Raw genomic sequence first — 14729 nt, forward strand, 5'->3', positions numbered from 1 at the left:
TGACGTGCCACGTGAGCTCTCTGGGTGTGTGGCCCACTAAGTAGAATGGAGGATAGGAGTTCTTGGTGTGGATTAATACTGGTATGTTTGAAGTGTTGGAAGAAATTGGGTGAAACTTATTAGTCTAAACGTGATGCTATATGTGTGCTCAGCACAGAGAGAGACACACACACAGACAGATAGACAGACAGAGATCCTGGGCTCTAGGTCTAGCTTTGCTGCCTGGTACTATCTGATCAGTGTCCCCAGCGGCCTGGTCACTCTGGGCAGCTGAGCAGTTACAGGTGACTAATGCAGAGAAGGAAGTTCCCAATTAAAGGTCCAAAATATATGTCTGTCTGTCTGTCTTGTTGCCAGTGAAGTCCCCACCTGTAATCCTCATTTCCATCACCCCCAGACTCTCCACACCTCCCTTCATCCAACAGCCAGGGGCTCAGCTGAGTAGAGGTGGTGAGCAAAGGATTCCGCGCACAGCCACTAGGGAGGAGCATCTGCCTTGCCTGGCCCTCCTCCGCCTCTCCCTCCCCTCCCTCCTCCCGCCTCCCTCCTTCCTCTCTCATCAGTTACTTTCTCTTTCCCTTTCTAAGCAATCTTGGCCGTCCTGGCCCACACAGGCCCTGACTCCTCTGCCCAGCCAGGGCAGCGAAGCAAGGAGGGAAGAAGTTAGGGCTGAGCTCCGAGGAGGCGCTGGGCACCAGAGCCCTCCCATTGTGGGGCTGAAGCAGGAAGAAGGTGGAGCCTGGGTTCAGAAAGCCCTGGTCACTGGCGGTTATCAGGGGAGGGGGTCTGCCCAAATCAGGAGCCTCATAAGCACAAAATGCAGCTGCAGCGCCAGAGACCAAGAGCCGGGCTGGGACCCTCCTGCCTGGGATGTCTATATCCGTCTACACAGATAAGGTAACGCTCTGCCTGTGGGTCCCATGCTGTGGCTCCCCTTCCCAGCCCTGGCTTCTCTCCAGGCTCCCTGGTCCCCTGAGAGCACCCTTTCCCTCTCCAGGAGTGAGGCCCAGGCTGTCCATATTGGCCACCCTAACCCCTCCCTCCTCTGCCCAGTGGCCCGGGGCTTTCCTGAGGCAGAAGTAAAAATGGGTGTCTGGGGGGGGCGGGTAACTCGGGTTTCCTGGACGTGTCTAGACTTGTCATGAGTCAAAATTGAAGAAAAAGTCAGACTGGGAAGCAAACTTTTGGTCAAAGCATGTTGATGGGTTTTCTGTCATCTTTACACTATTATAAACAGCCTCAGGGGAGGGGAGGAAAGGAGATCCTCTCCGGAATAAGCGGGGAAGAGAGGGACAGCAGAGGATCCCCCAAACATAAGTACCCCTTGGTCCTAATGACATTTGGGAAAGAAAACAGGATGCTCAAGAAAAATGCCCACCTTCTTAGATAAAGAAGCAAGTGTCACCCGCAACTGCACAGTTCTGCTGAACAGGAAAAAAATGGCTGAAAGCAGTTGAGGTGGGGCAGGCCCCAGAAGACCAGCTCCCAGCTGCCCCAGATAAGCCCAGGACCCATTTCAGAGCCCCCCTCAGACCCGCCATGTCTGTTTCTGTAATGGGCTGCCTGCTACAAGCCTCCTGCACTGCCCGTCCACCGCCGTGTCTGCTTACGCAGCCCCCACATAGAAACCCACCAATTGCACCCCTCCACAGCCCTTGCACCCTGATCCCGCTCATTTCCCTGTAACCCCCATACTCGGGACCCAGCGTGAGCTCCTCTGGGTCGGCAGCTGGAACATTATTTGTTTGCTTGCCAGTCTGGCATTGTGCAATACTCCAGGTGATCTGGTGTACCCTTGGATCTGTCCTGGCCCAGCTAGGGATCCAGTACCACTAAGTACCAGCTCTGAGATGTGGGCAGATGGCCCCCTTCCCCAGCCCCGACCCTACCCCACTTTCCCAGCCAGACTCTGCTCCCTGGGGACTGGAGCCAGTGAGTTCAGAATAGTAGTTCACAGCAGCTGTGAATTTAAGTGTTACCTTAACTTTAAGACAATAACAAAAGCCCAAACAAAGCCCTGCACTTGCTGGGCGCTGATGGCTCATGCCTGTAATCCTAGCTACTTAGGAGGCTGAGATCTGAGGATCATGACTGAAAGCCAGCCTGGGCAGGAAAGCCTGTGAGACTCTTATCTCCAATAAACCACCAGAAAACTGGAAGTGGCACTGTTGCTCAAGAGCCACTCAGCTCGCCTTGAGCTGAACAGCTGAGGAACAGCACCCAGGCCCAGAGTTCAAGCCCCATGACCGACACACACACACACACAAAAGCTGAGCACTGGGGGCTCATACCTGTAATCCTCCCTATTCAGGAGGTGGAGATCTGAGGATCCACGGTTCAAAGCCAGCCTGGGTAGGGAAGTCCCTGACACTTTTTGTTTTTCCAGTCACGGATGTAAACTCTAGGCCTGTGCTCTGTCCCTGAGCTCTTTCACTCAAGGCTCACTCTCTACCACTTTGAGCCACAGCTCCACTTCCGGTTTTCTGATGGTTCATTGGAGCTAAGAGGCTCATGGGGACTTTCCTGTCCTGGCTGGCTTTGAATCATGAGCCTCCTGAGTAGCTGAGATTACAGGTGTGAGCCACCACCAGTGCCCCGTGTCCATGAGACTCTTCTCTCCAATAAACTACCAAAAAAGCCAGAAGTAGAGCTGTGGCTCAAGTGCTAGAGCTCTAGTATGGAGCAAAAGGAGTTCAGAGCTAGCGCCTTGGCCCTGAGTTCAAGCTCCAGGACTGATGAAACAAGCCTGGTGCTGTGGCTCATGCTTGTAATTCTAGCTACTCAGGAGGCTAGATCTGAGGATTGCAGTTTGAAACCAGCTCCAGCAGAAAAGGCTGTGAAACTCTTACTTAGTCTAGTTAAGCACAGAAAAACCAGAAGTGGAGCAATGGATCAAGTGGTAGAGCACCTGTCTTGAGCAAAACAGCCCAGGGATTGTACCCAGGCCCTGAGTCCAAGACCAAGTACTAGCACCTCTTCCAAAAAAAAAAAAAAAAAAAAAATCAAAAAGCATGCATAGCTAGAAGCCAGGAATTAAATATCTAACGCTATTATCTGTGAGTACTGAGGATTTTGTTCTTTTTCATTTTCTAATGGGTTGGAGGGGTGCTTCGGCAGGAAGACTGAGTATTATTGGATGGTACGCCCTCTGCGCTCTGTCTGTCTCCCCCATCTTTCCACCTACAACGATGGTAAAGAAATCTCAGGGCCAGCCGGGTGCTGGTGGCTCACACCTGTAATCCTAGCTACACAGGAGGCTGAGATCTGAGGATCACGGTTCAAAGCCAGCCCCGGCAGGAAATTCCATGAGACTCATCTCCAATAAACCACTCAGAAAACTGGAGGTGGTGCTATGGCTCAAGTGGTAGGGCGCTAGCCTTGAGCCGAAGAGCTGAGAGACAGCACCCAGGCCCAGAGTTCAAGCCCCACAACCAACCAAAAAAAAAAAAAAATCTCAGGGCCATGGATGGCTGGGAGGTGGCACACAGCTGTGCCTCTGGGGAGGGCTTGTTCATGGACAAGGTGACACCATGGTCACTTTGGAAGACACCCTGCAAGCGTATGTGTCCTCTCCTGTCCCCAGAAACCCCATGTTCACCTTAAGTCAAGGATCGTTCTACTTCCATTTCCAAAACCTTCTTTACGCCAATGACCGGCACACAACCTTCCTATGCTGTCGAGTGGAAAGAGAACAGGAAGGCCTGATAGACACGAGGGTCTTCAAAAACCAGGTATGGAGGGCTAGGGGAGGGGGGCGTGGCTCGTGTGGTAACTACAAAATCAAAAACAGACACAGGTATGGGACAGACTCTTCCCAGCCTGGGGCCAGAGCTAAGCCATTCTCCCATGTGGAACAAAGAAGCTAAAATGTTAGACAGTGGGAGCCCTTGGCCCTGCCGACCTAGCCTGACTGCCCTGGAATCTGATAAAAGGTGAGATCTGAGCGGGAGGCTCACCCCTGTCATCTGAGCTACTCAGGAGGCTGAGATCTGAGGATTGTGGTTCAAAGGCAGCCCAGATAGGCAAGTCCAGGAGACTTTTATCTCCTTAACCACCAAAAAAGTGGGGAATGGCTCTGTGGCTCCAGGGGGGTCTCGTGTGTCTACAAACTCTTGTCATCACACCTCTGAATGGAGCTGCGTGCTGCAGCAGTTTTGAAGTAAGGGAAAAGGTCGAGTTCATTGAAAGGGGGGCTGGCCCCCCTACACCCCATGGCATGGATATTATCGCCCAGAACCACGCTTCACCTGCCCGCCCCGGCTGCTTAGAGCCTATACGTAAGAGCTCCTGTAGATAACCATCTGGACAGCTCTTACCAGTGCTGGCAGGTGCTTAGCCAGTCCGACCCCCTGTAACCACTGTGCTGACTGCTGACACATAAATTCTTCATGAAAGCCTGATGCCCATGGCTTGTGCCTGTCCTCCTAGCTACCCTGGAGGCTGAGATCTGAGGATTAAGATTCAAAGCCAGCCTGGGCTGGTAAGTCTGTGAGACTCTTATCTCCAATCAATCACCAAAAAAACAAATCCAGAAGCGGAGCTATGGCTCAAGCGATAGAGCATCAGCCTACTGACAGCACGTAGGCCGAGTTCAAGTTCCAGTACTGGCACGCATGCACACATACAAATTATGCTTGCATAATTTCAAGGGCTTAGTGTCCACCTGTGTCCAGGGGTCCCCCCGGGGGATGACAGAGTCCCATGCTGTCCCTAGAGACAGCAGGCAGGGGACAAGCTGACCCCAGTGGGCCTGGCTGGAGCCAGGCTCAGAGGCTTTAAGTGATGCCTGGGTGGAGGGCTGGGGAATGAATGGAGGAGAGAGTTAAGGAGGGGTGGAGAGCAGGGCTGAGTCTCTGAGTGGCATGTCCTCCTTGTCCCCCTTCCAACATGGCCTGTCCCTCCAACCAGAAGCCTTTCTCTTCTTCCTCCTCCTCCTCCTCCTCCCAGGGCATCCACGCGGAGCTCTGCTTCATCCATTGGTTCCATGACGAGGAGTTCTTCCCCGGAGAGGACTACCAGCTCACCTGGTACATGTCGTGGAGCCCCTGCCCCGACTGTGCGGAGCAGGTGGCCCAGTTCCTGGCGGTACACCGCAACGTGAGCCTGACCATCTTCATCGCCCGGCTCTACTACCACTGGCTGCCCCAGTTCCAGCAGGGGCTCCGCCGGCTGTGCCAGGAGGGGGCCCAGGTGGAGGTCATGTCCTACCAAGGTGCGAGGCCGAGGTTCAGGGCTGGGGGCTAGGTGGGGACTGTGGGAGGGGAGGGGTCTGAGATGCCCCAGGGCCAACACGAAGGCCCGGGGAGAGGCCTCCTGGACTGAACAGCGTCCTTCTTGTGTTTTGGATCTCAGAATTTGAAGACTGTTATGAAGAGTTTGTGAAGAAGTCCTTCAGGCCGTGGAAGGGGCTGTACACTAATTATAAGAAACAGGAAGACAAACTGAGGAGAATTCTCGGGTGAGGGGCTCCCTTGTGTCTGCTCGCCTCTCCTCACCTCTCCTTCCAGTCTCTTCCTCCTCCCCCCCTACCGCCCCGCTACCCCTCACCCCTGCTCAGACCACGATCCGCCTCTTGCCGGGCCTCTCGCCAGCCTGGGAGCCCCACCCTCACAGTGCTGCCCTGGAGATGCAGTCTTGTTATTATTAAACGGAAACGAGCATTTGTACACAGCGCGGATGGGGGTGGGGAGACACCCTGGAGGCAGGCGTGGCTGGAGCATCCTTCAGGAAACAGCCACGAGGGCCCGGACTACCATGACAACCAGGGGTTGGGACTGCAGACCTGGCCATCCCTTCTGGACCATCATGATGCAGGGCTGCTCTAGGCCTCTCTGGTCTAGCTAGCCACCCGACTGACCCTCACCCATCTGTCCTCCTGCCCCATGCGTCCCCACCATGCCTCTGTATGTCCAAGTGTCCTCTTCCAGATAGCCGTTGGGCCCACACCAAGGGACTCCTCACCTGATCACCATGGTTTCCAGGGCGTGTCCGCACACAGAGCGTCCGTTCTGAGTTCTGGGGCTTAAGGCTTCAACACGTGCATTTGGGTTCATGACAAGGACCCATGGAGGGGCTTCTGGGGCTGGTGTGGATGTGGGTGCAGGAGTATTTGTTCTGTGTGACATGGTGTTCCCTGCCGCCGCCCCCCAGCCCTGTCCCACCCCCATGTCCCTCCAGGAGATGCAACTCTGGATGGCAGGCAGACTAGCCATGGTAATGGAGACTGGGGTTGGTGGGGTGGGGGTGGGGGGAGGAATGGTAAAAGGAGGTAAATGGAAAAACAAAACAAAACAAAACAAAAAAATCGTTTAAGCCAGCACGGGTGGCTCACACTGTAATCCTAGCTACTCAGGAGGCTGAGATCTAAGAATCACAGTTCAAAGCCAGCCTGAGCAGGAATGTCTGTGAGACTCTTTTTCTCCAATAAACCACTCAGAAAACAGGAAGCAGTGCTGTGGCTCAAGTGGTAGAGCGCTAGCCTTGAGCTGAAGAGCTGAGGGACAGCACCCAGGCCCAGAGTTCAAGCCCCATGACTGACCAAAAAAAAAAAAAAAAAAAGCGTAATTAAGACGTTAATGGAAAGGGATTGGGCAGCAGGAGCCGTGATTGACAGCTTCTCCTCTCGAAGGAGGGAAGGAAGGCTGGAAGGGAAGAAGCCAAGAAGTGCAGCGCAGATGTATCCAGGGGAGCAGCCAGACAGTGGGTCCCTGGCTACCAGTCCCTACCTGGACACCATGAGTGGGACGGGAGCGTGAGTGGGAGGGAACACGCAGGCAGGGAGACGCGGGAGGGACAGCAGGAAGGAGGTGGTCCGCACGCTACAGGTGAATGAGATATGGCAATGGCTCTCCTGCTGCTCCTCCCTCTGCCCCCCACCCTGGGCCCCCTTTCTGGGGTGCCTAGGTGTAGGTCCCAAGGGCAGCATGTAGCGATTCTTTCTGGCTAGTTTGAAACATTTGTGACCTGACTGCTCACTCCTTGAGCATTTGGGTTAACACGGGCCTGGATGGGACACTCTAAACTCTTCCCCAAGCCTCTGTTGCTCCGGACGTAAGGGAATGTCATCCCATATCAGCCTGGCACTGGACAATTCCTGAACACAAGGAACAAAGTACCTACCCTGCTCGCTCACATAGTTTTGTGCTGTAGAAACATTCTGTAAAGAAACCCAAAAGTTGTCTAATGAAGATTAATTATTAGTGCAGGGCACCGGTGGCTCACGCCTGTTATCCTAGTTGCTCTGGAGGTTGAGATCTAAAGGATTGAGGTTTAAAGTCAGCCTGGGCAGAAAAGTCTAGGAGATTCATCGCCAATTGCCAGCAAAAAGCCGGAAGTGCAGCTGCGGCTCAATTGGTTGAGCACTGGCTTTGCACAGTGGAAAAAGTCAAGTGAGGTGCAAGGCCCCGGATTCTAGAATCCATGATGGGGAGGGGGCAGTGGGAAGACCCCCACCCTACTTGGGGGAATATGAATAAATCCCGAGGGAGATCGGTGTGGTCAGTCATGTCCAGCTTTGACCTTCAGAGCGCCTGGGGTTCCTGTGCATGTGGTCAGGAGCCCCAGGTGACCAGCAGAGCCCGGCCTCCTCTCTCTCAGGACGCAGCTCTCACAGAATGTTCTTTGTTGTCTTGTTTTTCAAGCTGAAGAGCCTAGCTTTGGGCTTGCCAAGACGGGCAGATAGCTTCAGGAATGTGGGCTTGAAGTCCAAGTCCTTGAATCCTACACTGGGCGGCCCTGCGGGGACACAGCCCTCTCCCCCTCCCCCGGGCGCCACCCCAGTCACCCCAGCCCGGTCCTGGGAACAAAGCAGCCTGCTGTGGAGGGGGAACGGTGGCCAGCACTTCCGCTCTGTCATTTACTTGCTGGATGACCTCCAGTAGGCTGAGAAACCTCTCTGTACTTGAGATCTCCTTGGAGATGATCTGAGCCATCCCTCAGAGGCTTTGGGGGGACTGGGGTGCAGCTCTGGCACACACTGGCCTTCTCCAGGCGGTGACCTCTCTGAACCGTGCAGAATCCTGCTCCTGAGCTACAGGTGCACCCGTTGTGCATCCTCCCTCCCTTCCTCATCAGTTGCTTTCTCTTTCCCTTTTTAACCAAGCTTAGTGCGGGCCCTGCCAAGCCAGGTGCCTGCCAAGCCAGGGCACTGAAGCAAGGAGGGAAGCAGTCAGGTCTGAGCCCGAGGCGCTCCCCCGTGTGGGTCTGAAGCAGGAAGATGGTGGGGCCTGGGTTCCCAAGGTCCTGGTCGCTGGCGGCTCTCAGGGGTCTGCCCAAATCAGGAGCCTCAGAAGCCCAAAACGTAGCCCCAGCCCCAGCACCAGAGACCAACAGCCAGGGAGGCCACGTCAGAACTCCACAGACCCCAGGGCCCTAGGGAGCTAAGGCCACCCTAATGCCAAGCTAGGACAAAGGTGTGAGGGCAAAGGGAACAAAGGGTCTGAGCCAGGAGGGTGGCAGGTGTCCAAGAAAAAGCTGCCCCTTGGTTCTCAGGAGGGGCAGAGCCCCAGCCCAGCCCGGACACTGCTCCACCAGCTGGTCGCATGGGAGCCTCTCTGCAGAGTCCCCGCCCTCCATGGAGTCCCTGTAGCCCCGGCCCTCCCTGACCTCTCCCCAGGGCCTTAGAACCCAACAAGTGGGCTCCAGGGAGTAGGTAGAGTGCAGCCCGCGGCAGCTAGTTCTGAGTAGCTCTCTGCATCTTTGATTTCTCTCTTGTCGCGCAGAAGCACGGTGAGTCTGTTAAAAGAAGAAACCTTCCTCTTCCAGTTCAACAACCGGCACCGGGTGCCCAGGCACTGCGGCCAGCACCGGCCCCGCAGGAGGACCTACCTGTGCTACCTGCTGGCTCGCCCCGGGGACACCACCGCCCCCACCAAAGGCTGCCTTCAAAACAAGGTGCCAGCCCCCCCCCCCCCCGCCCCGTGGCTTGAAGTCAGGGACCTGGGCTCACTCTTCCTTGTCTTTTTCACTTAAGGCTGGCACTCTACCACTTGAGCCACACCTCAACTTCCAGCATTTTGCTGGTTAACTGGAGATAAAAATCTCAGCTGGGCTGGGTGCTGGTTGCTCACGCCTATAATCCTAGCTACTCAAAAGGCTGCGATCTGAGGATGGTGGTTCAAAGCCAGCCTGGGCAGGAAAGTCTGTGAGACTCTTATGGCCAAATAACCACCAGAAAACCAGAATTGGTGCTGTGGCTCAAGTGGTAGAGTGCTCGCCTTGAGCTAAAGAGTTGAGGGACAGTGCCCAGGCCCAGCCCCACAGCCAACCAAAAAACAAAAACAAAAACCAAATCTTAGCTTTGTCTGCCCAGGCTGGCTTCATAATCCTCAGATCTTAGTTTCCTGAGTAGCTGGGATTATAAGTGTCAGCAACATTGCTCCTCTCTGTGCGTGAGGCAGGCGATCTATACACTCCAACTACGCATGAAAATATGCATCATGCAAGCCTACATGAATCCCCTGACCACTTCAACCCCCACTGTCTCCCTGATTTGGGTTGAGGGGGGCCCACATTCTTTTTTTTGTCCCTGGTCTGTTCCCTCCTACCGAGCACTCTTCCTGCCCCTTGGAGAGGTGTTAGTGTCTGCACATCCTCCTGTTCCAACCTCTGAGCACTCCCCCCCCCCGAACAACACCTGCCTCCTGCTTTGCTGCTGCCCCCCTCCAACTCCATCCCTCCGCTTGCAGCAACCCTCCTCCTCCTCCTCCTCCTCCTCCTCCTCCTCCTCCCCCTCCTCCTCCTCCTCCTCCTCCTCCTCCTCCTCCTCCTCCTCCCCCTCCTCCTCCTCCTCCTCCTCCTCCTCCCCCTCCTCCTCCTCCTCCTCCTCCTCCTCCTCCTCTTCTTCGTCATCATCGTCATTGTCATCGTCGTCGTCAGTCATGGGGCTGGAACTCTGAGCTTTGGCGCTGTCCCTCTCAGCTCTTCAGCTTAAGGCCCACGTTCTACTGCTTGAGCCACAGCACCACTTCCTGTTCTCTGGTGGTTTACTGGAGATAAGAGTCTCACAGGCGCTGGGCGCTGGTGGCTCACACCTGTAATCCTAGCTACTCAGGAGACAGACCTGAGGATCTCGGTTCAAAGCCAGCCCAGGCAGGAAAGCCATAAGACTCTTATTTCCAATAAAACACTCAAAAACCAGAAGTGGCTCTGTGGCTCAAGCGGAAGAGTGCTCGCCTTGAGCTGAAGAGCACAGGGACAGCGGTGCCCAGGCACAGAGTTCAAGCCCCACAACCTACAAATAAAAAAATAAATAAATAAAAGGGGTCTCACAGATGTTCCTGCCCAGGCTGGCTTTGAAGCGAGATCCTCAGATCTCAGCCTCCTGAGTAGCTAGGATTACAGGCGTGAGCCACCAGCGCCCAGCACAGCTCTCTTCTTGAACCATCTTTGAACAACTCTTGGGTCAGTATGCTAAGCACATGGGGGACTGTGTCCTGTGTGGTCTGTTTGTTGGCCTCTCTCCTCTGGGCACTGATGGCCTGATCTGGTTTAAAGACCTGGGGGAGCTGGGTGCCTTGGCTCATGCCTGTAATTCTAGCTATTCAGGAGGCTGAGATCTGAGAATCTCCATTCAAAACTAGCTTGGGTAGGAAAGTCTGAGACTTTTTTTGGGGGGGCCGGTCCTGGGGCTTGAATTCAGGGCCTGGACACTTGTCTCTGAGCTTTCTTTTGCTCAAGGCTAACACTCTACCACTTGAGCCACAGCGCCACTTCTGGCTTTCTTCTTGCTTTTTCTGGTTATGTGATACTGAGGAATCAAACTCGGGCTTCATGCATGCTAGGCAAGCCCTTTACCACTAAGCCACATTCCCAGCCCCTGGGAGACTCTATCTCCAATTAATTACCAAAAGCTGGCAGTAGAGCTGTGGCTCAAGTGGCAGAGTGCTAGCCTTGAGCAAAAAAGCTAAGGGACAGAGCCCAGGCTGAGTTCAAGCTCCTAGATCCTGGCGCGCGCACAGCGCACACACACACACACACACACACACACACACACACACACACACAGAGAGAGAGAGAAAGAGAGAGAGAGAGAGAGTAAAATAAAGGCCAGGGGGCTTTGGGAATGTTGTGTGGATGGGCAAGACCCTGAAGAACTCAACCTTCACCTCATAATCCTAGGTACACCTGGATGTACCTGCCCCTGGGTGAAACATTCCCTTAGGGGTTTAACTACAAGTCCCACCTGTCCTCCATTTTCTTTACAGACTCCACCCCCATTAGAAAGTTCACAGATAGAGCCCTCTTTCCCCATCCCGGGACTTCCAGATTCTGCCTTCTAACCTTTTCTTTGTTGTTGTTGATTGTGGGGCTTGAACTCAAGGCCTGGACACTGTCCCTAAGCTCTTGTACTGAGGCTAGTGCTCTACCACTTTGAGCCACAGCTCCACTTCCAGTTTTCTGGTGGTTCATTGGAGATAAGAGTCTCACAGATTTTCCTGCCTAGGCTGGCTTTGCGCCATGATCCTCAGATCTCAGCCTCCTGAGCAGCTAGGATTACCGGCGTGAGCATCCAGCTGACCTTTTCTTCTCCATGTGTGGCACCCCTCCAGAAAGGTCACCACGCAGAAATCCGCTTCATTGAGAGAATTCGGTCCATGGGCCTGGACCCCAGCCAAGACTACCAGATCACCTGTTACCTCACATGGAGCCCCTGCCTGGATTGTGCCTTCAAACTGGCTAAGCTCAAAAAAGACTTCCCGCGCCTGACTCTGAGGATCTTCACCTCCCGCCTGTACTTCCACTGGATCCGGAAGTTTCAGAAGGGGCTGTATGAGCTGTGGCTGTCAGGGGTGCTGGTGGCGATCATGGGCCTCCAAGGTAGGAGAGAGGGCTCAGTCTCCACAGGACAGCTGGGGGCAGGTGGATGGGGTAGGGAAGAAGGACGGTAGTCCACATTAGACAGTGTGGCTGGGCACCAGTGGCTCAGGCCTATAACTCTAGCTCCTCAGGAGGCTGAGATCTGAGGATCAGTTTAAAGCCAGCCCAGGTAGACAAATCAGAGAGACTCTTCTCTCCAATTAACCAGCAAAATGCCAGAAATGGAGGTGTGGTGGGGTGCTGGTAGCTCATGCCTGTAATCCTAGCTACTCAGGAGACTGAGATCTACAGATCATGTTTCAAAGCCAGCACCCACAGGGAAAACCCTTGAGACTCTCATGTCTTAAGCAGCAGAAAAGCTGGAAATGGAGCTGTGGCTCAAGTGGTAGAGTACTAGCCTTTTACAAACAAAGCCTAAAAAAAGGATGCCCCCCCCAAAAGGGAATGGGGAGGGGAAAGTGGGGAAAAAAATGAGGGAGGGGTAACAGTTGTTAGACTCGAACTTGAGATCCCTGAGCAGCAAAAGAGTCGTTTATTTGCAAGCTCGAGCCTGGACTCCGTCACCGACACAGCGGGTCCGAGTTGTGAGCCCTGACCCCTTGTCCATCAGGGTTTTTATTGAGTATGTAGCAGGGGAAAGGATGTCTCAAGCTCATTGGTTAGGAATATGATCATTTCCGGTAAAGGCAGGGACTTTCTAGCTTATCGGTTACAGGATAGGTTAAATCAGACATCATTGGTTGGGTAAGTGGGGCTAACCACAGGAATGCTGAATTATGTCTTGTCCTAAATGTTTTCTCAGGAGAGTTGGGGGGAGAGACTGCCCAAATTCCTGGACTGTGATCCCTTAATAATTCTTACTGTGATCTTGCCTTGGTGCAGGATCTAACACTTACTTTCCAGTAACAGATGACAAATGTTTTCGTTCTGTCTGAAAAGACTGCTAAACTTATTTTTGGTCTCTCACATTGTCCAAAAAGAAATGTATTCATCACCTGACTTATGTAACTGTAACCCCTCTGTTCATCACCTTTACCATAAATAAGAAGAAAAAAAAATGACAGTACTACCGAAGGAAGGTTCCAGAGAGGAGAAGGCAGGCGGGAGACCCGGCCCGGGCTCCCTGGCCCTTGGGCCTCGGCCTCACTGGCTTCGTGGCTTCCTCCTCAGAGTTTACTGACTGCTGGAACAACTTTGTGAACCACCAGCAAAGAAGCTTCGCCCCCTGGGAGAAACTGGATGCGTACAGCAAGAACATAAGAGAGAGGCTGGGCCGGATCCTGAGGGTGAGCGAGCCTCTGTCCCCTCCGCCCTCCCTCCTGCCCTCCCTCCTGCCCTTGCTCCCAAGGCCTCTCCTCTTTCCATACCCTCTGCTGTCCACTTTTTTTTTTTTTGGTCATGGGGCTTGAACTCAGCCTGGGCTCTGTCCCTCAGCTCTTCAGCTCAAGGCGAGCACTCTATCACTTGAGCCACAACGCCACTTCCAGTTTTCTAGTGGTTTATTGGAGATAAGTCTCACGTCGTTTCCTGCCCGGGCTGGCTTTGAACCAAGATCCTCAGATCTCAGCCTCCTGAGTAGCTAGGATGACAGGCGTGAGCCGCCAGCACCGGGCTCTCTGCTGTCCCCTCTGCAGCAGGGATTCCCAGGTCTCCCTCCTTTGCCTTTCCCTGCACGGTCTTGTCATCCTGTCCCCACTGTCCCACCCCACCCCTTGCCTCCCACCCCATGGCTCATCCTTTTTCTTCTCTTCTCTCGACAGTCTTGGGGCTGTGGACCTCCACCATCCTCAGGAGGGGATTCAAGGTGACCTTGGAACATCAGTGCCCCCCCCATCTCCCCCCCCCCCCCCAGGCCCCTAGCCAAGACTGAAAGTCTTTCCTCCTACATTTCTGTTTTTCTTTTGGTGTGTGTTCTGGGGCTTGAACTCAGGGCATGGGTGTTGTCCCAGAGCTTTTTTTTTTTTTTTTGGTCAGTTGTAGGGCCTGTGCGCTGTCCCTGAGCTCTTAACTCAAGGCGAGTACTCTACCATTTGAGCCACAGTGCCACTTCCGGTGTCCTGGTGTTTTATTGGAAAGGAGTCTCAGAGTTTCTTGCTCAGGCTGGCTTTCAACTGTGATCCTTTGATCTCAGCCGCCTGAGTAGCTAGGATTACAGGTGTGAGCCACGGTGGCTCATTTCCAGCTTTCTACTGGTTCATTGGAGATAGGTCTCACAGACTTATCTGGTGGTCAGGCTTCAAGCCACAATCCTCAGAGCTCAAGCCTCCTGAGTAGCTTGAATTTTAAGTATGAGTCACCAATGCCCAGTTGTAAGTAGGTAAATAATGTCATAATTGAAAAAAATTAAGGTGATTTTTTTTTTTTCTTAGCTGGCCAGGGGGCTTGAAGTCAGGGCCTAGGTGCTGTTCCCGAGCTCTTTGACTTAAGGCTATCACTCTACCATTTTGAGCCACTGCCCCATTTCCAGTTTTCTGGTGGTTATTGGAAGGAAGTCTGACTCTCCTGCCCAGGCTGGCTTGGATGGCAGTTCTCAGAACTCTGCCTCCTGAGTAGCTAGCATAATAGGTGTGAGCCGCCAGCGCTGGCCTAAGTGATCTTAAACATCTAAACTCTGCTGAGCCCTGGAGGACTGCGGCGTAGAATCAGTCCAGGCAGAACAACAGTCTGGAGGAAACAGAAACGGGAGGGGAGGCCATCAGACAAGTTCGGTGTGTGGGCACCAGAAACGCCGCCTCAGTGGTGTAGCTCAGGGCTGGCCCCATGCCCATTCTCTGTCATATGCTGCATGAACCATGGGGTCTCACATAGGGGCAAAGCGAGTTTGGAAGAGTCTTAGTTGCCCTGGAAAGCAGGGTCTGGGTGACCTGTCCTGCCAAAGATCTTGTCCACAAAAGCGGCAGACGCTGGGCCCA

General features: G+C 53.9%; 1 protein-coding gene across 1 annotated transcript; it reads left to right on the forward strand.

Annotated features, from left to right (window-relative positions):
• Nucleotides 1-588: 588 nt before the first annotated feature.
• On the forward strand, nucleotides 589-14725 carry LOC138811754 (DNA dC->dU-editing enzyme APOBEC-3-like). The gene is made up of 8 exons (XM_069999556.1): nucleotides 589-897; nucleotides 3584-3731; nucleotides 4948-5212; nucleotides 5353-5458; nucleotides 8721-8892; nucleotides 11550-11817; nucleotides 12988-13103; nucleotides 13578-14725. Exons 1-8 carry the CDS (start codon nucleotides 818-820, stop codon nucleotides 13623-13625), a joined length of 1203 nt encoding a protein of 400 aa, XP_069855657.1. The 5' UTR covers nucleotides 589-817; the 3' UTR covers nucleotides 13626-14725.
• Nucleotides 14726-14729: the final 4 nt, after the last annotated feature.

Source organism: Dipodomys merriami, unplaced genomic scaffold, assembly GCF_024711535.1.
Source record: "Dipodomys merriami isolate MVZ:Mamm:240054 unplaced genomic scaffold, mDipMer1.0.p SCAF_55, whole genome shotgun sequence".
NCBI classification, from domain to species: domain Eukaryota; kingdom Metazoa; phylum Chordata; class Mammalia; order Rodentia; family Heteromyidae; genus Dipodomys; species Dipodomys merriami.

Excerpts from the sequence above, each read along its gene's own strand:
- LOC138811754 (XM_069999556.1), top strand. The coding sequence starts at position 818 with ATGCAGCTGCAGCGCCAGAGACCAAGAGCCGGGCTGGGACCCTCCTGC. Across the intron at positions 898-3,583 it reads TATCCGTCTACACAGATAAG|AAACCCCATGTTCACCTTAA; the intron begins GTAACGCTCTGC and ends TCCTGTCCCCAG. Across the intron at positions 8,893-11,549 it reads AAGGCTGCCTTCAAAACAAG|AAAGGTCACCACGCAGAAAT; the intron begins GTGCCAGCCCCC and ends GCACCCCTCCAG.